The sequence below is a fragment of the Rhipicephalus microplus genome, chromosome 8, assembly GCF_043290135.1.
Source record: "Rhipicephalus microplus isolate Deutch F79 chromosome 8, USDA_Rmic, whole genome shotgun sequence".
Classification (NCBI taxonomy): Eukaryota; Metazoa; Arthropoda; class Arachnida; order Ixodida; family Ixodidae; genus Rhipicephalus; species Rhipicephalus microplus.
In genome coordinates this window covers 1,956,549-1,978,125 of record NC_134707.1, presented here as the reverse complement: position 1 = coordinate 1,978,125, position 21,577 = coordinate 1,956,549, and the positions used below count along the sequence as shown (strand labels likewise).

Here is a 21,577-nt window from a genome sequence, read left to right as displayed (position 1 = left end):
CAGTTTAGTGTGCCCGGAGTGAAACAACAAAAGCAGGTTGTTTGCCCTAGGTTCAAGGTACAGGCACATTTTCTTATTGCAGAGAGTAAGAGTAATGTCAAGGACGCTGGTCCTCCTGCCGAACGGCACTTTAAAAGTGATTTCAAGCAGTTTTAGGCAGTCCGAAATATTATTAAATACTGATGCACAATGCTTGTCAAATCTTTCGAAAGTAGAGTAAAAAAACGCTTAAAAGTCATGAACATAACTAAAAATTTTTTGACATTGATCCTGTTCCTGCGAGTCCTTGTACAACATGGCTAAAAACATATTGCTAAGCGAAAACCGTAAAATGCCGAGAAAGCATCTCACTCTACGGTGAAGGATGCTCCTACAAGATTTGGGAGAGGGGCGCTTGCTCGGCATTGTACGGGAGTGCTAGACAAGGCCCATTGCAACACTCCTTTTTTCTGCAGGTAAGGCAGTCTATTAAAGTGCCTTCTTTCTTCTTGCTCGTTTGATTACTTCAGAAGTTCAGAGTTAGGTGGACGAGCGAAAGATGGCACAGGTTCGTCATCACTAGCTGGAAAGTGATCAGTACTTTGCTCATTTTCATGCATTGCACCTGGTTCAACAAAAGAGGGTCTTCATCAACCAGTAAATCCACCATGGAGGAATCCTGCCTGGCTCGATCTTCAAGTTCAGCAAACTTCTCGTGCGCCTCCTCCCAGCCATCATCTGCAGAGACGGTATTAGCAGCGTCAAATACGAGCCCAGTGCTACAGTGGTCAGGCATATTTCACTGGTAAAATAGTGGCCACGATTCTTCTATAACGCTTTGCAGACCGAACTATAGCACCACCTAATACACGGGGTACACTGCTCTGTCCTACACAACACTGCCTATACTCCGAACCCTCCACCAGTGTTATAAACTTTTAAGTACTGATCAAAACTTACCTTAACAATAAAACCACAGGTTCAACACAAACCTGTTTATTTGCAGATGCTATAGCCACTGTCCACTGTTTCAAGGACCTTCATGTGGAGACCCTTGACATAATAAAGAAGTTCTGCCTCAAGCTGGGGATATTTTGCACTCTTGGGCCATGGAACATTCGACGCGTGTTGGTGGCCCTGTGCTTGCTACTGCCAATTTATACCCACAAACTTCTTAATCTCGTCTGCCAACCTAACCTTCTGTCTCCCCCTAACATGCTTGCCTTCTCTGGGAATCTAGTTAAGTTACCCTTAAAGACCAGCAGTTATCTTGTCTACGCGCTACGTGCCCGGCCCATGTCCATTTTTTCTTCTTGATTTCAACTATATCCTTCACCCCAGTTCGTTCCCTAACCCAAAATCGGTTTGTTCCCTAATCCAAGTAGACAGTCTTTTACAACTTGAAGTGCACTATTACCCATCTTGAAGCGCTGCTCTCTTCTGAGGTTGTAGATTACTTTCATTTTCTGCAGATTAATTTTAAAACCCACCTTTCTGCTCTCCTTATCTAACTCCGTAATCACGAGTTGCAATTCGTCTCCTGAGTTACTCAGCAATGCAATGTCATCGGCGAAGCGCAGGTTACTAAGGTACTCTCCATTAACTCTTGTGCCTAACTATTCCCATTCTAGGCCTCTGAAAACGCCCTGTAAGCACGCAGTAAATAGCATTGGGGAGATTGTACCCCCAGCCCTACACCCTTCTTGATTGGTATTCTGTTGCTTTCTTTATGAAGCACTGTGGTAGCAGTTGATCCCCTGTAGATTTCTTCCAGGATATTTATATATGCTTCGTTGATGCCCTGATGCTGCAGTGCATGACTGCTGATATTTCTACTGAATCAAACGCCTTCTCATAATCTATGAAGGCTATGTATAGTGGTTGGCTATATTCTGAGCATTTGTCTATTACTTTATACTTATACCTACAGCGCCCTATTACCTGATTGATAGTATGAATGTGGTCTATTATTGAGTAGCCTGTTCGAAATCCTGCTTGTTCCTTTGGTTGATTGAATTCTAATGTCTTAATTCTGTTAGCAATTACCTTGTGAATAGCTTGTATACTATGGAGAGCAAGCTGATCGGCCTGTAATTCTTCATAGTCCTTGTCATCTCCTTTCTTATGTATTAGGATGATGTTAGCATTCTTCCAAGATTCTGGTACTCTTCCCATCAGGAGACACCTCGTAAACAGGGTGGCTAGTTTTTCTAACACAATCTGTCCTCCATCTTTCAGCAGATCTGATGTTACCTGATCCTCACCAGCAGCTTTGCCTCTTTGCATGCTCTCCAAAGCTTTTCTGACTTCTTCTATCATTACTGGTGGGGTGTCATCTGGGTTACTGCTAGTTCTTGTATTAAGGTCTTGGTTGTGCTGGCTACTGTACAGATATCTGTAAAATTCCTTCGCTAATTTTACCATCCTATCCATATTGGTAGTTACTTTGCCTTCCTTGTCCCTTGGTGCATACATCTGGTTTTTGCCTATCCCAAGTTTTCTCTTCACTGATTTGATGCTTCCTCCGTTCTTCAAAGCGTGTTTATTCTCTGCATGTTATACCTCCTTACATCGGATATCTTACGCCTATTAATCAACTTCAAAAGCTCTACCAACTCTATTTTGTCTGTTGTACTCGAGGCTTTCATGCTTTGACCCTTCTTAATGAGATTCTTCGTTTTCTGGGACAGCTTGCCAGCGCCCTTTTTAACTACAGTATCTCCAACTTCCCCTGCACACTGCGTAATTCTGTAACAACTTTCTTTTATCTTTAGAGAGCGGTCACTTTTGTGGGACTAGAATGAGGAGGTAAAATGCAAGAATCTTTGTTTATCGTAGCCGTGCAAAATTTTAAAAAGCCATTCTAATTTATTGTCTGCTTTCTATGTGTAGACGGTAATTCCCACCCCTACCTATTCTTTACTGCAGCAACATTTAACGTGAAGCTACAGTTACAACTGACAAAACGGGCTGCACGGTATGTACCAGCATGTTCGACAAGGTTTTACTTTGAGAGTCCCCAGCTACACAGGCATCCTCCAACATAGTCTGACATTAAAAAAATAAAGTAATTCTCTGATTTTGGGAGAAGCTAAGCCAAAGTATCAAAATTCTACAAGACCTCCCAGTAACATACTCAACGTGCCTAGTCCAAGTAAGATTTGATGAAAAAATAAACACCAAGGTATATATACTTAGTTACTCATGTTAGCCGGACAGTGTCTAATGAGTAGTCAAATATGTATGGAACGTGTTTACGGGTAAAGGAGACGCATTGTGTAATGCCTTTTACCGGGCCTCCAAACTACTTCGAATTTAACATTCAGAGCAAATATACACAGCAGCCCTACAAGCTGAAGGCTACCCACAAGTTCCTAGACCTTCTCCCTCCAAGCCTTTTGACACTGTGACAATCTCGTGTCGCCCCCAACTGCTCACAGCTATGCAACGCTTGCTGCTCTTGCCCCTCGCATGGTCACGTGTAGGGACGAGCCAACGTACGGCGCATAAGAGGGAAACAGGCGAGGGCCTTTTTTTCATAATCAAACACATGTAACTCCACAGTTACGGCATGATTGGGAAAAAGTCTCATGGCTAAACTGGGGGATAACTTTCCTTGGCAATGAAGGGAAAGATACGGGGGTAAACCTACTGCACATGCACTCCTCCTCGAAGTAATTCGACTAGACTCGCTTTTCAAATTATTCGTACACAGCTTTTCGGCCATGTTAGAATAATATTACACCATAGAACTTGCTACGTCTACTTACACAGCCCACTTTGCATGCAAAGACGCTATATTGACTATGAAGTGCACCTAACACATCCAACTTTTTGAGAAGTGCAAAATGCGAAATTACACTGCATGAAGACAAAACAATTATTATTATCACCTTGGTTCGTTCAGCACCTCTTTATATACAACACCCAGTAGAAAAATAAAGTCATGTTCTTTATAATTTACACATGGAAAACCTACACGAGTATAATTTGTGGGGCCCACTTGTGGAATCCACGCAAAACAGCCGCCATACCAATTTCCCGCCGCCCACCGACAAGAAGCAGTATGCCGGTTCCTTGAAATGTACTAACTCATCTCATAAAAACCGATGTCAAATTCAGGTGAGACATGACACAAGAGGACACATTTCAGGAACTTAAATGACGCCTGCAAACATCGCCGATACTTGCACATTTCGACAAATACGCCAAAACAGAAGTACACACAGACACTAGCAATGTAGAACTCAGCACCGTTGTTGTGCTTAAGGAAGGAAAACGAGGGGCTAAAAGCTAAATGCGCCGCAAATAAGTCAGTCATTGTCAAACTGCGGAAGCAGGTTGTTCAGTGTGAACAATACTCCCGCAGATCAAACGTTGAAATAAAAGGGCTCGCAAGATGGAGAATGAAAACAACACCGATCATGTAGGCACGATTGGCGACGTAGTAGGTGAACTGATTTCTGCTGGCGAGTCACCACGTACCGACTCGTGAGCGGAGCAAAACAAACGTTGTTGTGCAGTTCAAAAGCAGGCAGAAACGAGACCTTGTCGTCGAGAAAGCCCGCAAAAATCGCATTAGGAATAGCAACATAGGAATCTCGAGCGAAAAACAAATTTTTGTGAATGAGCATCTGTGTCCTACACTAAAGCGGCTGCTTGCACAGGCACTCGCTAAGAAACGGGAGCATCACTGGCAGTATGTGTGGACAAATAATGGAAGAATTCTCGCTCGCAAAACACAGTCGAGTCCAGTGGTGCGCATTCAAACTGATTGTGACCTAGGCAAGATTGCCTAGGGTGTTTGTGGCCAAAATTTTTGTAATTTTTCTTGTGCACGCGATAGAATATCAGGAATTTTGTCTGCCATCTGAACTTAAACTTCCGGCGCAGTCGCAGAGCATGTTCACTGCTATTCACCTCAATGCGCGTTCTGCGGCTCCTAAAATAGATGATTTAAGTTCATTTTTTAGCGAATTCAACTTCCTTTTCAATGTGATTATGATGACTGAAACATGGTATCATGAAGAAAGTGAAATGCTGAATCTCATTAACTATAATCACTACTTCATCAATCGAAGTATGCTCCGAGGTGGCAGAGTAGCAATTCACGCAAGAAAACCCATGCTCTGCGACAGAGTTTCGGGATTTACATGTATTACACCTGATTATGAAGTGCTTTGCATAAAGAATAACAACAACCTGTATGTGGCATGTCATTGCCCACCGTCTGGTCACCTCAGCACATTTTTGAAATTTCTTGAGTAAATCTTAGAATATTCAACATTTAATCAGTACGACATTTTATAGGCAGTGATCTTAACATAAATATTATGAAAAATGACCTGACCTTTAGGGAGCTCATTAACACATTGTCTGCTTGTGGCTATAATAGGGTCACGATGAGTCACAAGTACTGGGGGATTTATTAAACCACCGGGTAGCAATCTCTAGGACGATGCGTCAGTCGTGGCTGGCTCTCGAGCAGAGAAGAAGCACGCGATCTTCTTTTTCCTCCAGATTGAGAGCCGCTCTTGCTGTCGACCCACTACGTGCTGGTGGCATTATCCCCCCTTCCGAAAAGAAAATAAAACAAGTCCCAAAAAGAGGAAAGAAAAGTACATAGCATCACCGCGATGCTACTACATAGGCACGTGAAAAAAAAAATTGGAAATTCTAATAAAGTGAAAGTAAAAATTGAAGAGCGTGCCAATATAAGAAACGTCAATGAACAAGAAAGCAAGTTCACACAAATAAACAAAAACACAAAGAATGCTGTACGGTAAAGGAAAAGTTACGAGCAACGCGCAATAAATGGTTTCATGCACAGCACATGAACGACGTCCGGCCTCAGTCGTGTCCTGCTCCGTGCATGGGGTGTTGAGTCCAGAACCACTTCGTAATTCACGTCACTGACGCGGCGTAACACTTTATATGGGCCAAAGTACCGGCTCAGTAACTTTTCACTAAGGCCACGGCGGCGGACGGGCGTCCACACCCAAACTTGATCTCCGGGGTTGTAAAACACTTCTCTGTGGCGGGTGTTATAGCATCGTGCGTCTGCCTGCTGTTGCTGGCTGATGTGCAGTCGCGTGAGTTGCCGGGCTTCCTCAGCACGCTCTGTGAATTCTTCGGCGCCAGTTGCCAACTCGTCTTCGTCTTGACATGGTAGCATAGAGCCTAGCATGGTCTGCACTTCGCGGCCGTAGAGAAGTCGAGATGGCGTGAATCGCGTGGTCTCTTGCACGGCGGTATTATACGTGAAAATCACGTAAGGTAAGATCCGGTCCCATGTTTTGTGCTGTACGTCGATGTACATTGAGATCATGTCTGCGAGGGTCTTATTCGGTCGCTCGGTAAGTCCGTTGGTTTGCGGGTGGTACGCAGTTGTCCTTCGGTGTCTGGTGTTGCTCAGTTTGAAAACTACGTCCGTAAGCTGCGCCGTGAATGCCGTCCCTCTGTCCGTTATTACACTGGAAGGAGCACCGTGTCGTAACACGATGTAGCGCATGAAAAATTGTGCTACCTCAAAAGCCGTGGCTCGTGGGATCGCCTGCGTCTCAGCGTAGCGTGTCAAATAGTCGGTCGCGACGATCACCCATTTGTTGCTGTCCGCAGACAGGGGAAATGGCCCGAGAATGTCCATGCCGACATGGTCAAATGGCGTGCAGGGTGCCTCAATGGGCTGAAGCAAACCGGCTGGTTTAACAGATGGTTGCTTTCGGCGCTGACATTCTCGACAGCTCTTGACGTACTTCTTGATGCTTGCTGAAAGTCCTGGCCAACAGTACCTCTCGCTCACTCTGGCAAGTGTGCTTGAGTAGCCCAGATGACCGGATGTGGGTTCGTCATGGCAAGCGAAGAGGACGTCGTCTCGCATGTCTCGAGGAACCACCAGGAGGTAAGCACGGCTGTTCAAACGAGCGTTCTTGTACAGCACACCGTCTCGCAGGCAGAACGGCGTCAACAAGCGGGATAAACGACGTGGTATGATAGCGCCCTGGCCCTCTAAATGATCAATGATTGGATGAATCTCTGCGTTATCGCGCTGCCGTTTGCTCAAGTCTGATACGCTAACGGCGCCCAGGAAGCCTTCGTCTTCCTCTGCTTCCTGACTGACGACATGAAGGGGTGCGCGTGACAGTGTGTCAGCGTCTTCATGCTTACGGCCGGACTTATGGACGATGGTGACATTAAATTCCTGCAGCAGTCGCAAGCTCCACCGTGCTAGCCATCCTGAAGGGTCACGCAGGCTTGCCAACCAACAGAGCGCGTGATGGTCCGTCACTATCTTGAAGGGACGACCATAAAGGTACGGGCGAAACTTTGCGATTGCCCACACGACTGCGAGGCACACTTTCTCCGTAGTGGAATAATTCGCCTCGGCACGGGATAGAGAGCGGCTGGCGTAGGCTATGACTCTTTCGGCGTCCTCTTGACGCTGAACAAGCACTGCACCGAGCCCAATGTAACTAGCGTCGGTATGGACCTCCGTGTCAGCATCATCATCGAAATCAGCGAGAATGGGCGCTGATTGCATGCCCTGTCACAGCTCATCAAAAGCTGCTTGTAGCTCGTTTTCCCAGCCAAACGGAGTGTCATCCCTTGTGAGACGAGTCAGAGGTTCTGCTATCTGTGAAAAGCCATGAATGAACCGGCGATAGTAGGCACACAAACCAAGGAAGCGCCGGACGGCTGTCTTATCGACAGGAGCTGGTGATTCAGCAACAGCAGCAAGCTTGTCCGGATAGGGCCGGATTCCTTCGGCGCTAACTACATGTCCAAGAAATTTTAGTTCTTTATGCCGAAGTGGCACTTCTGTGGCTTTAGTGTGAGGCCCGCTGATCGGATAGCCTCAAGCACGCTGCGCAGGCGGTGAAGGTGCTGCTCGAACGTGGTAGAGAAGACCACCACATCATCAAGGTAGACAAGACAAGTCTGCCACTTGAGCCCTGTGAGGACAGTGTCCATCATTTGCTGGAAAGTTGCCGGCGCTGAACACAAGCCAAAAGGGAGCACTCGAAATTGGTATAGGCCGTCTGGAGTCACGAAGGCTGTTTTCTCACGGTCTCGCTGATCTACCTCGATTTGCCAATGCCCGCTTTTGAGATCGAGAGAAGTGAAATAATGGGCACGACGAAGTCTATCCAGCGAATCGTCGATACGTGGCAGCGGATACACATCCTTTTTGGTCAGGTTGTTAAGCTTTCGGTAGTCGACGCAGAAGCATAGCGACTCGCCCTTCTTTTTGACAAGTACGACTGGAGGTGACCGCGGGCTGTTAGATGGTTCAATAACGCCATCGCCAAGCATCTCGCTGACTTGCGTACGTATCGCTTCACGTTTTTTAGCGGACACGCGGTAGGGGTTCTGGTGTATCGGGCGTGCGGCCTCGTACGTGATGATCCTGTGTTGAGTGATAGACGTCTGGCGGATCTTTGAGCAACTTGCGAAGCAAGACCTGAACTCGAACAAGAGCGCTCGTAGCAGTCTGGTTATCGGTGGACAGATCAGGATTGATGTCAATATTACTCATTGACGTGTCGGTGGTATCCACTAGTTCTAACGTGAGACAGTTGGTGACGTTTGCTACTTCGTGGGCAAACGCTATCGAAGTGCCACGGAACAGATGTCGATGCTCGTTGCTAAAGTTGGTTACGAGCAATTCAGATCGGCCATCACGAAGGTGTATTACACATCTAGCTACACAAATGCCTTGCTGCAGGAGGTGTTCTAAATTTGTCTCGGCCACCACATTGCCATCGCCCAAACCACAGCATGTTACGTCGACTAGAATACTTGCTCGTGGAAGAAGCGTCACGCTCTGTTCAAAAATACGGAGTACGTCGACACGCTTTCCGTCATCCTGCACATTGATTGCTCGCTGGGCTGAGAACGTGACGCGGCGCTCTTGCAGAACAAGGGTAGCTCCATTTTCCTGTAGAAAGTCAACTCCCAGGATGACGTCACGGGAACATTCGCGTAGAACGAGGCAGCTTGCTACGAATGTATACCCTTGGATCTGTACTCTAGTCTTGCAGGCACCCAGTGGAGTAACGACGTGGCCACCAGCTGTCCGAATCTGCGAGTTGTGCCACGGCGTGATGACTTTCTTCAGCTGCGTTGTCAGTTTCTCGCTCAGTATGGAATAGTCTGCGCCGGTGTCCACTAACGCATTAACTGCACAACCATCAACTGTCACTGCTATGTCGAGAGAAAGTCGGCCATCTTTTGCAGCAGTATGTGACGTCGGACCGGTTTCTGTACGGTTCTGCGTTAATAGGAGGTCTTCAGCGCTTCGACGTTCAGCGACCCCGCCCTCAGAGGTCGCTTGGGCTAGTTTTCCCGGCGGGGGCTGGGAAATCGTGTGGTAGAATACCGCTGCGGCGTCGATAAAAATCGCCTCAGTGATGGCGAGCGCGACTGGCGCCCGGCAGACGGTGGTGCATGCTGCTGGGCGAGGTAGTTTTCGATTTCGCGCGGTCTCTGGCCGTAACGGGGTGGCGGTGAGTACGCAGAGAAGCCGCGAAGCCCAAGACGGCGATATGGGCACTGGCGATACAAGTGATCAGCTTCTCCACAGTGAAAGCACAGAGGCCGGCGATCAGGTGTGCGCCAAACATCAGACTTCCGAGGAGACGTGCGCCGATTATCGATGTACTGAACTGGTGGCACCGAACGATGGGCGACAGGAGCGCCAGGGACAAAGGGCAAAGGCGGTGGCGTGTACGTGCCTTCGTAGTACGGTATGTTCTGTGCTGACTGGAGTGCAACAGCAGGAACAGGATGGACGAGTAATGGCGGCGATGCAGCAGGGCGTTTCAAGGCTTCCGCATAGGTTGTTTCACGGCGGTATTCAGCAGGAGCTGGTGCAGCTGTATCAGGAGGCAAGGTGTTCCGGAGGGCCTGGTGCAGCTCATCCTTTATCACAGTTGCAATTGAGCTAACCGTAGGATGAGGTGTTACACCAGCCTTTTGCAACTCTTCACGTACTATATCACGGATGAGTTCACGTAGGCGGTCATTGCTGGTTCTAGTGGCGGTGAAAATGTCGGCAGTAGACATGCCACTGACTTGCCTGTCGTATTGGTTGGATCGCTGCTGCAGCATTTTTTCCATTGTCACGGCCTCGGACAAGAACTCCGTGACCGTCTTCGGAGAGCTGCGCACGAGGCCGGCAAAAAGCTGGTCCTTGACACCGAGCATCAAGTGACGCAACTTCTTGTCCTCCGTCATTCTTGAATCGGCCCGTCGGAAGAGGCGCGTCATGTCTTCGACGTATGTAGTCACAGTTTTGTTTGGCAACTGGACGCGGACCAGAATAGCTCGTTCAGCTCATTCTTGGCGATCAGCACTGGCATAGGTCTGCAAAAGTCTATGAGAGAATTCGGGCCACGTCGTCAGCTGCTCGTTTCGGATTTGATGCCACGTACATGCCCCGCCTTCGAGATAGAAATAGACACGAGCCAGTTTCGCCACGTCGTCCCACTGATTCAAGGTGGCTACACGCTCGAAGCCGCCAACCAGTCCTCAACGTCCTCGTGCTCCGTGCCATGGAACGTCGCCGGTGCCTGTGGGCTTTCCAACGTATAGCGGTTCGACGTCGTGCTTCCCGTGCCTGTTGACGAGGTTTGCACCGAAGCGCTGGTCATGTTTGTCGACGTGGTTGGAGCAGTATCGTCGATTTCCGGAGGCAATCCCCTGATTCGGCGGCTGGTCCGATGCACGGGAGTATTGATTGGCACTGGACTCGTATCACGGCTTCCTGGGGGGGGGGGGGGGGGGGGGTCTGCAGCATACGTGAAACTACCCAGCACTTCCACCAGTTTGTCACGATGAGTCACAAGTACTGGGGGATTTATTAAAGCACCGGGTAGCAATCTCTAAGACGATGCGTCAGTCGTGGCTGGCTCTCGAGCAGAGAAGAAGCACGCGATCTTCTTTTTCCTCCAGATTGAGAGCCGCTCTTGCTGTCGACCCACTACGTGCTGATGGCAATAGCGTCACCGACACGCCTTGACTGACTGACTGGCAAGTCGTCACCGACGACTTGCCAGTCAGTCTTAGACTTGTTCATTATCAGCATAGACACTGATGTACGCGCAGCTGGCACGATATGTGCAGAGGTGAGTGACCTTTGTCCTGTTTTTATGGCATTTCCCAGAACTGCTGCACAGGAAATGACTTACAATGACAATATTAGGTACAGATGTATGTCTAACAAAAATATGAATTCATTCCGTGGGCTGATTCTGAGAGAACATTGGTCTTCTGTTTATGTTCAGATGGACCCGAATGAGAGCTATAGTGAATCTGTGTCTATATTCAGGAATCATTACAATACATGTTTTCCTTACATAAACGCTAAGCCTAACAGAAAAAGAAGAAATCCTTGGGTAGGGCGAGAACACCTGAAAATGATCAAGAAAAAACTTAACAGTTCAAGAAATTTATGCATACAAGAGACACTGCGGACTTTGATGCCTTTAAAGCCTACAGGAATAAACTAACTACGTCATTAAAGAAGGCAAAAACCTCTTACTATGACCACATGTTTTCCGAGATCTATCTACGGCACCCCAACCAGGTTTGGAAAGCAATCAATCAGGCCCTGAACCGCAATGCTGTTCAGAATACTTTAACAGAAATAACCGTAAACGGGTATAATCTATCCGGTGTACCTTTAGCCGAGCATTTCAGTGAGGACTTTGCTAATGCGGTACAACCACTGGGAAGCCCTGCCCATACTCCGATTCCTTACCACAATTCTGACACAATGTTTTTTGCACCCACTGATGAAGCAGAAATAGTGCGCACATTCTTATCTTTGAAAAAGAGCAAAGCTATTGATGTCGACGGATTTCAGGTTGAAGCGATTAAGCACGTAATCGACCTCCTTGTTTAGCTTACGTGTCTAATATAGTTCTCCAGTCTGGATGCTTCCCAAATCTCATGAAAATGTCAAAAGTATCAGTCATATATATAAATGGAGATGTAATTGATGCTAATAATTACCGACCAATTTCAATTATACCTGTATTTTCGAAGGCATTAGAGAAAATAGTTTTCTGCCGCCTGAGTAGTTTTCTTAACAAGCACAACATACTTTCAAAAATCAGCATGGTTTTCAGCGTGGCAAATCCACACAGACTGCGTTGTTCAGCCAAAAAGAATTGATAATCAAAAACATCGAAGAAAAGAAGCTTACGCTGGGTGTCTTAATTGACTATAGCAAGGCACTCGATACCCTAAATCATCACATTTTACACGGCAAGTTAGACGTCTATAGGGTACGTGGTGTAGCTAATTCCCTATTTTGTCCATATTTGCCCGAGAGAAAACAATGTGTTTTTATCGCTAACTGTTTTTTTTTTTTTTCATACAAAACCATTTCTTGCGGTGTGCCCCAAGAAAGCATCTTAGGCCGATGCTCTTCAATATCTACATAAATGATATTGTCGACATAACGATGCTGAATTTCTGCTGTACGTGGATAACACCAGTCTTTTTGTTTCGGGAAAAAATTCAGCTGAGATTATTGTCAAAGCCCAAAGTGTATTATAAGATGAACTGCGGTGGTCTACTACTAATGGCCTGCAAACAAAATGCGAAAAAAGTGAAATCTGTCTTTTTCAGATCCAGGGGCACGGAAACTAGTCTTCACCAATAGTTAATGCTTAAGCAAAATCCCGTCGAAGTGGCAGAAACAAAGTTCTAGGTGTAACTTTTTCCGCTCATATGACATGGTCATGTCATGTGGAATCATTGACTAAATCATTATCGCGTGCTGCTGGAGTATTGTCACGAGGTCGGCATTTTCTTCCGGAAAAAGCTAAAGTTCAAATCTACCATGCTTTGTTTTCCTCGCACATAAACTACTGCCTTCTTGTCTGGGGCATCACAACCTTAGGAAACGTAAAAACTATTCACTTATTGCAAAAAAGGGCACTGCGCTACATTGCAAATGTCTCACACAGTACTTCCGCTGGGTACTTTGTTCCACCGCTACAAAATAATCAGCATGTAATCAGCATGCAACACATGTACAATTTTCGACTCATTAACAACTACTTCTTTGCGAAGAAACACTTCCGAACATCTCTTAAAGACTTATCAAACATAAGTCTTCAACACACGGATTCACGAACCCGAAGCATAGACAGGTGGCTCGTTCCTCGTTCTCGCACGAATTACTTCTACAGTCCCTTAGATATACATTACCATCCCTACTTTGAAAATACATTGTTCCACCGCTACAAAATAATCAGCATATAATCAGCATGCAACACATGTACAATTTTCGACTCATTAACAACTACTTCTTTGCGAAGGAACACTTCTGAACATTTTTTAAAGACTTATCAAACATAAGTCTTGAACACACGGATTCACGAACCCAAAGCACAGACAGGTTGCTCATTCTCGTACGAATTATTTTCTACAGTCCCTCAGATATACATTACCATCCCTACTTAATAATATATAAATGATAAGCTTAACTTTTTAATGCTCACAAAAAGAGAAATGCGAGAATATTTCTTCACCCTGGCTTAGTATCTTTCTTTTTATCATGCTCTCTTATCATTACTCGATGTATCGACTTTTTTTCAGTCTCTGTCATGTTTATTTTGATACTGTTCAATGTATTCATGAGTGCAGATACATAGTTATTAGTTTGGTCTGTGTCTATTTGTTCTACTGTTGTATTTGTAGAATATTCGTCTAATTTTTTGTTCTAACTGCCTACTTACATTACAGCAATTTTTTAAGAGCTTTAATTTTGAAACTGCTGCCATGTACGTGGGGCCTCAGGCACTCTCAAGTGGTTTTTCAACCAATTTTCGCCTGAGGGACCCCTTAACTGGTTGTAAAAGACTTGTTGGAAATAAAGAATGAATGAATGAATGAATCCAAGGCCGAGGACAATTATTTTACAACATAAAAGAGGTGCCTTGCCATCATCTGGGCAGGGTCAAAGTTTCACCCTTACCTCCACGGCAGGCCTTTCGACCTTCTGAACCACCACCACGCCTTGCGTTGGCTAGCTAACTTGAAAAGAGCCTTTCAGATCATCTCGCACAGTGGAGCATAAGACTTCGAGAATTTCACATTACTGGCGCGTACAAGTCCGGAAAAAAACACTTTGACACCGGCTGCCTGTCTTGCACCTCCACTGATCCACCACCGCAGGATTACAAAGATGATGAGTACTTCTTGGGGAACCACAGGTGCTGACGACTTCGCCGAGCTAAAGCGAGCCTACCCAGGACTGAGGGGCCTAGAGGAATACCTCGAGGGCCAGACCACCCTCGTCCCACAAGTATTCAGGCGAGGACTAGAGTCATTTTTCTAGCAGAACAATGTCCTTGTAAAGCAGAACTCTTTGGCCCAAGCCAGCTATCTCATCCTTGTACCTTCAACAATGCAACCAGGAATTCTTCAGGCTCTACACGACAACCCGACAGCTGGACATTCAGACTTTCCTGCACGTTCGCAAAAGTACAAGAAAGTACTACTAGCCGCACCTTGCCGCCGATGTCCTTCACTACATAAGGACATGCCGATACTGTAAGCGATGAAAGACACCGCCCACAACACCAGCAGGCTTCCTCCACGCTATCGACCCTCCCCGGCGACACATTCAGCAGATCAGGATGGACCTCCTGAGACCGTTCCCAACATCAACTTGCAGAAATAAATGAATCGTCGTAGCTAGTGACTCATAGCCACCGAGATAGCCTAGTTCTTCATTGAGAACATTGTCTTTCGACATGGCGCCCCAGAGGTTTTCCTCACCGACAGAGGTACGGTGTTTACTGCGGACCTGACTCAGGCTATCTTGAGATACGGCAAGACAAGCCACCTCTGGACAATCGCGTACCACCCACAAACCAATGACCTGACTGAGCATCTCAATAAGACCATCGCCGACATGCTGGCCATGTACATCGACGTCGAACACAAGACATAGGATGCCATCTTTGCGTATGTGACCTTCGCATACAACACGGCCGTGCAGAAGACGACGCAGATGGCACCACACAAGTTGGTCTACAGAACAAACCCAGCAACAACGCTCGACACCACGCTGCCCAACGTCACTGACGAATAAAACTTCTACATCACCGTCTACCTGATGCTTGCTGAAGAAGCCCAACAACTCGCCCACCTCTGCATCAAGAACTAACAGACAACCGACAGCCGCCATTACAATCTCCGACGAAGCTTTGTGGAATACCAGCCTGGTGTCCACGATTGGGTAAGGATGATGATACACCAACATGGGCATAGCACAAAAACTTTTGCGAAGGTACTTTGGACCGTACAAGGTTGCTCACCGTCTTGACCCACTTGACTATGAGGTTGTCCCCGAAGTCACTACGAATTCTCAACGGCGCCATGCACAGCCTGAAGTTAGCCATGTCGTCTGCCTTAAGCCCATTCGACTACAAGGTTATCACCGAAGGCATTACAAATTCTCAACGGAGCCATGCACGGCCTGATATCGCACGTGTCGTCCGCCTCAAGCCATTTCATGTGCGAACCTGAGGACTGTATTTTGTTCTGGACTGTGCTTTATTGCTTGTACTTATTGTTTATTTTCTTGCTTTATTTTCTTTCGTCTTTTGCTAAAGCATCGGAACGATGCCTTTTTCGGAGGGGAAGCAATGCCACATTCCTTCCTTAAGTTTTGTTATCGCCCGTTACACTACTCGGCTGCTGACCCGCAGGGCGCGGGTTCGAATCCCGGCTGCGGCGGCTGCATTTCCGATGGAGGCGGAAATGTAGGCCTGTGTGCTCAGATTTGGGTGCACGTTAAAGAACCCCAGGAGGTCTAAATTTCCGGAGTACATCATTTTGTTAAGATTACGCGCACTTCAGGAACATTACAGATTATTCTGGAACCTACGCAGCCACTAGCGATGATGCTAAAATATTCTACGGCACATGAATAAATGCCGACGCGCTTCACCACTCGTCAGTTGATCGACTGCCGACACTGTGTTCGCCGCCAGTTTGTATTGCTGTAGTCAAACCTTCTGTTTCCTGGTCACAAGTTCCGCTAAATAAACAGTTTCAGCTCTTACCTACAATCTGCTCCCTATGTCCACGTCCCCCGTCACAACATTCTTTAGGGGTGGCACACGTGCACTTTGGTTCTGTAGCTTTCTTCTCACTGCCACAAAACGTTGTCATGATTATACTGTTGAGTGTTCAGTGTAAACTCATGAACAACTGAAACCTGGATTTCATCCTCTGGTTGGTTTAGGGGCCCTTTAACAACCGCTCAGTTTCAGAGATTTCCATTTACTAATGGTCCACTGTATTGAATGTGGTACAATCTTCTAGTTACTAGCACACGTTGCCTGTTTGTCAAAGGATACGCTGTTGACAACCAATGACACAGAGTTGTCCCTTCCTCTTAGAATAAGTGAATTTAGGCTTCTTTATTCACCGAGCCACTTGTTCAATTCTTTGGGCTTATTCTTGTCACACTGACATTGACAACACTTTTGACACCAGGATTTCTGCAAAATGAGCTTTTAAATGCGAAGCATTTCTTAACGAACTTCAGCGACTTTGAGCGTATCTATCTATTTATCTGTCTAGCCGCTCAGGTTTGGGTGCTCTCGTGGTCACCCCCTTAACTTGGCGTGAACCAAAGTTAGCATGGGAGGGCAAGATGGTCTGACAAATATGACACGCTGGTCAAAACATGAATAATGTCACAATCCCATCGTCTACATCGTCAAACCCTTCCTGCCAGACAGTGGCACATACCCACAGACTGGTATGTGCCGCTGATATGCGGGTATGTGCCACAGGTGATTTACACTTGGTATCTACCCAGGAACGACGAGAACACACATGGGCAATTTTCACGCACGAGTGTTATGAAATACCAGACATCGGTAGCGTCGACACGACGAATGCAGAGAATAAATGTCAGGGTCCCAGCTGGAATTTAACCCAAGCATTCTGCATGGCAATGAAGCATTTTACCACAGAGCTACACCAGGTCTCGGAAGTACTTTTCAAATAGACGCTAATCTTCGTGAAACGTCAATACTGGTTGCAGTGCTGCCTACCCAATTTTATAAACACTACATATGTACTTCTTTGATACAGCCGTCATGTCGGGTTAAGGTCAATTGTGGTTAATTGCCATGCGCTGAAGTTGATTTATGTAGCAGTGTCCTGGGCCAACATCCTCAAGAGCATCAGCGCTTCATATCAGCTTTTGGTATTTCTAATATGAATGTTCCAGTCGGCATCATTGCGCAATTACGAACAACTGGTTATATAGACATCTGCAACTCTTCAGCATATGTCTGTGCATGCAGCAATTGTACATATATTTAGCGTCATTTCATGACGTGTTGCTCAAAAAAAAATTGTAAAACAGTCACCTTCCCTCCACATGCTTTGCTTAACGTCGATTCCGAGGTACGTGGGACCTGCTGAACTTTTTTTTTAATAGCGTTATTGAATTAATAAGCTGTTTATGTGTAAACACCAACCTGATAACTGACTACTTATACAATGTAAAAAGAAACAGAAGCAATAAAACACAAAGTCATAAGCTTATCTTACCCTGGCTATGTTTTGTGATGCACTGCTCCTATTTGCCAAATCATCTCAAACATGAACAGAACAGTCTCATGTCAAGAAGCTCCTTGAGCTCCTTGTGCAACGGGGCAAAACGTGTCAGGATTGATAAATAAATCAATAAGATTACCTCAAACAAGCAATCTTAATATTTATGTTCTTTCTAGCAAGAACTGGCTAAGACATAGGGTTACTAACTCTTCAAAGAAGGAAGTCAAAAGGGGGAGGAAGTCCGTTGTTGCTTTATTATTACAGCCTCTTGAGGAGGTACTTGCAGCCACAGCTTGCCAGCATATTTTTTCGCGCAGGCGGTTTGCGCAAACTAGGTATTCCGTAGCATGACGCACATTGTTGAACGTGCGTTGAATCACACAAAAATTTGTAAATAAATGGTCCAGACCGAATGCGGGACATATAGACGTTCGATTTTGGAGTTTTGCAGACGCGCAGCACCACCTGTCGGCACGGTTTTGGATAGTGCAAAGCCCGACTCCCTCGCACAGTTTGCTCCGTGACCATGTGCAAGAAGTACAGGCAAAACGAGAAAAACAGCTACGAGTTTCTATCTGTTAGTCGAACGCCCGGCCCGGTTCAGTCGCCAGAACGACGGGAAAAGAACAGCAGACGAAACAGCTCTAAGCTGTATGAAAAAAGACCTCAGTCGACGCTACTGTTGCTTTGGGAATTGCCACAAATGTGAAAAACTTCAGTTTTACCGTTTTCCATGGGTGTCGTGAAGCAGAACGGGGAGAGTGCTGGATACGGGCCGTTGCAAACGTGTTGGGTAAAAGAATTACTTGTGTTGTCCACAGACGTTCGCATGAGAAAGTGTGATAATATAGGTCTCTTGTAATTGTTTTTAGAAACCTTGACAGAGAACAGCGGTAACTTTGATTATGAAGCTCAACAGAGCATCTGACCTCGATACGCACCGTGCAAAATTAGACTTGTGACGCGCGCGATAAACATCACGCCTGCCGCTACCACCGATAATCTGAGGTGGTTGCCACCACGCAGTATTGCACACGTAGGCTTTGAATGTTAGAAGTTCGGCTTTGACTAGTGCATGTGAACACGTGCGTCATACAGGCATAAATCGTGAAATATTGGTTGTGACCACAACCAGGTGTTTTTTGCCGTTGGTCTTCGCGATAGCCGGAGCTATCTAGAAGGCTTCGGTTTCGCCTTTCGTTGTACACCAAGAAAGAGGACACGTGTGTATTCCCATTTGCGGTATATACAAACAAAATATAAACGTCAACATAACATGCTAGGATGAGTAATCAAACAGTTAAATGCACAGGAAGCAAGAGATGGATGGAGAATGCAACTGCAAAGGTGAAAGTCGCCGGGGCCCTTTGTGCCGCAAAAGGCAGCTTTGTACCACTGATCGTAAGATACATTGTTTATGCACTTCATCGCTTTGTCAACATGCGTATGCCCAAATATATGCATTTAGGCATTATAGAACACACGTCCAAGTGCTTGCCTGAACTCAATGTCATGCGATGCTCGCTTGCATTTGAATTGCAAAATACAGCACGCCGAAATAACTGAGACATCTTTGCCTAGTACCTGCAGTTCACTTTGATGACTCTCGTACTTTTCTGAAGCGAGGTTAAATTGACAGTAGAAGCTTGCCAGGTCCTTGATTTTCAGAAAACCGCGCTTCAACACCAATGAAAGAGAAGGGCCTATGTACGTCCGCTTGCGGACGGCTCTTTGCACTACCCAGTTATGGCCAGCGCGGCGATGACGGCGCTGATGGCGTCGTTTTTCACAGCACCGCCTGGGCAAGATTCGACGGCTATAACTCTCCCGAAAGGGACAGCGCGGAACTCTGGAATCACAAATGAATAACCAATAGCTAGAAATGTGATTTCCTGTATCAGCTATGCACATGACAGGCAGTTTGCTTTTTGTTCAGCAAACTTGTGTTACCTCCTCTTCTGTGCGATGTGAATTTGTTGCTTGTGAATGTTGTGCATTTCTGCTATATGGTCTGAACTGGGGTCTGCGTCCAAGCTGGTGGATAATATGACATACAAAAAGCGCTACGTGACCAAAACACACAGGGTGAGACGCAATTTAGAGCTCACTTGCCTGAGAAGGGCCTATGTAGGTCCACTGCCAGATAATATGACATACAGAAAACACTAATGAGACGCAATTTGTTGCCCACTTGCTATAAAACACGTATGGATATTGAGTGCCTCCTTCGTGAAAACAGCAGGAAACATGAACACGCAGGGGATGTTCACTGCCTGGCAGGATGTACCACATATATCTACAATTTTAAATATGATGCAGCCACGAGATGGACTCACCAAGACCGCCTCCAAACGTCTCGTCGTTGAGAGCATCGTAGTCGTCCTCAACTTCAGCCGTAAACAGCTCGTCCTCAACACTCAACGAATGCAGCCCCTCCTGAAAAAAAAAAAATTAGGTACTCTACAAGACATACTTAAGAAACGGCGCACTAAGCACACCTTACATACGCACTTAACCAAGTCGCTAATGCCGCGCCACTGCACAAGTTTCTCTCAAATAAGTCAACCTTTGCAGACCTCGCGATGCGTGAAAAGCAGGGCTCGCTCAATTAGCATGCACACTGAAAGATAAGGGGCGGTATTAATTGTTTCGTCACCCCTGCGTCTTCAGGAAGCGTGAACTTGCCCGCTCTTTTTCCGAAATGCCAACTTCGCATGCATTTCGTTTTGCAATAAGAAATCGTGTCAACATATTCCCGCCTAACGTCCTAAGTAGTGAGAATCTAACTGTTTTGTGGCACGGAATTGTGACCTGGGATCGTAGAAAACGTTACTCAAAAACAGCCGCCCCACAGTTATTACAGAGAAGTGCATCAAGCCCTATGGAAAATTTGCATTAAGAACGTGTGATAGTCATGCGTGCGAACGTTCATATACAGCTACAGAAAGCGGAGCGCGGGAATCGGACTTGCCTGGGACTCCTTGCGAAAAGCCGCAAATCCTTTCGACATGATGTTAGCGCGTGCGATGGTCGGTGTACACAAGTGTTGTCTCGACGAGGTATCATATCAAGGAGATGTTAGGCTTAAATTCCGTCACTGATTCTGTCGATGCAGTGACACAACGGAGAAGAGCACGGCACAGCGCAGCTGCAGTGAGATAACTCGACCCATATCAGACGACAGTTCCCCAGAGAACACTTCCCTTCTTCGACGAGATAAACTGCTGCTCGGGGCTGGGAATGCACACAACCTGTACAGCACACCAACCACACCAACACAATTTCTAGAGAAGAGAAATTGCACCTTTGACAGAGCAACGAAAATAAGTGTAGCGGGGACCATAGAGTTTTTCGCAATAAAACCCAGAGGGAAATCCGGCGCTAGTGAGCTTCTGAATGCTAAAGTCCCTGAAAAATATTTTGAAATATTGAAATATATTAAAATATATTTGAAATATATTGAAATATATTTTAGTTTATTTTAGGGATTTTATCCAAATGCAAGAGAATTACAGGATAGGTGAGCTTCAAACAACGCCTTCTCTATTCAGATGCCTGCCGCATGAGAAGGAAAACAGCTGCCACACCCTTTCTCTCTTTCAATTTAGAATAAATAGAATGATGAATAGATGGATAGATGAATATGGCTGTACCCTTTAGATAGGGCAGTGGTCAGCGCCTTTAAGCCGTAATACTTAATAAATTATAAACTATATTTTTTTATTTTTTCCTTTAAATAGTGAGGTTGAGGATTCGTACTTTGCAGTGAAAAGTTTAATTTTCACTTGTGCTTTGACTCTAGCCACCAATCAGATAACCTCTTTCTAGTTAATTCTACCCGCTTAAAGTCTATTTTGCCCTCCCTGTTCCCTTCCTATTTTACCCTCCCTGCAGAATGTTCTTGGTCGCTAGCGTCACCTGTGGCGGACGGTGCAACAACGCAATTTGCATAGCGTCCAAAACAGTGGTGAACAATTGGAGGTCTCGAACAACTTTC

The 21,577-nt window shown here is 46.0% G+C and overlaps 1 protein-coding gene across 12 annotated transcripts in view; it reads right to left on the bottom strand.

Annotated features, from left to right (window-relative positions):
• The window catches only part of LOC119163941 (Protein associated with topo II related - 1), a 240,719-nt gene extending 219,880 nt beyond the window's left edge, over window positions 1-20,839 (bottom strand). For 10 of the 12 annotated variants that reach the window (XM_037416018.2, XM_037416019.2, XM_037416023.2 and 7 more), the window contains exons 1-3: window positions 20,552-20,839; window positions 19,917-20,016; window positions 605-717 (exon numbers count right to left, since the gene is read on the bottom strand). In XM_037416018.2, the coding sequence (XP_037271915.2) occupies window positions 605-717; window positions 19,917-20,016; window positions 20,552-20,590 (252 nt within the window). In that variant the 5' untranslated portion in view covers window positions 20,591-20,839. The remainder of the gene's footprint in view (window positions 1-604; window positions 718-19,916; window positions 20,017-20,551) is intronic. The other 2 variants (XM_037416022.2, XM_075870764.1) reach the window with 1 other exon arrangement.
• Window positions 20,840-21,577: the final 738 nt, after the last annotated feature.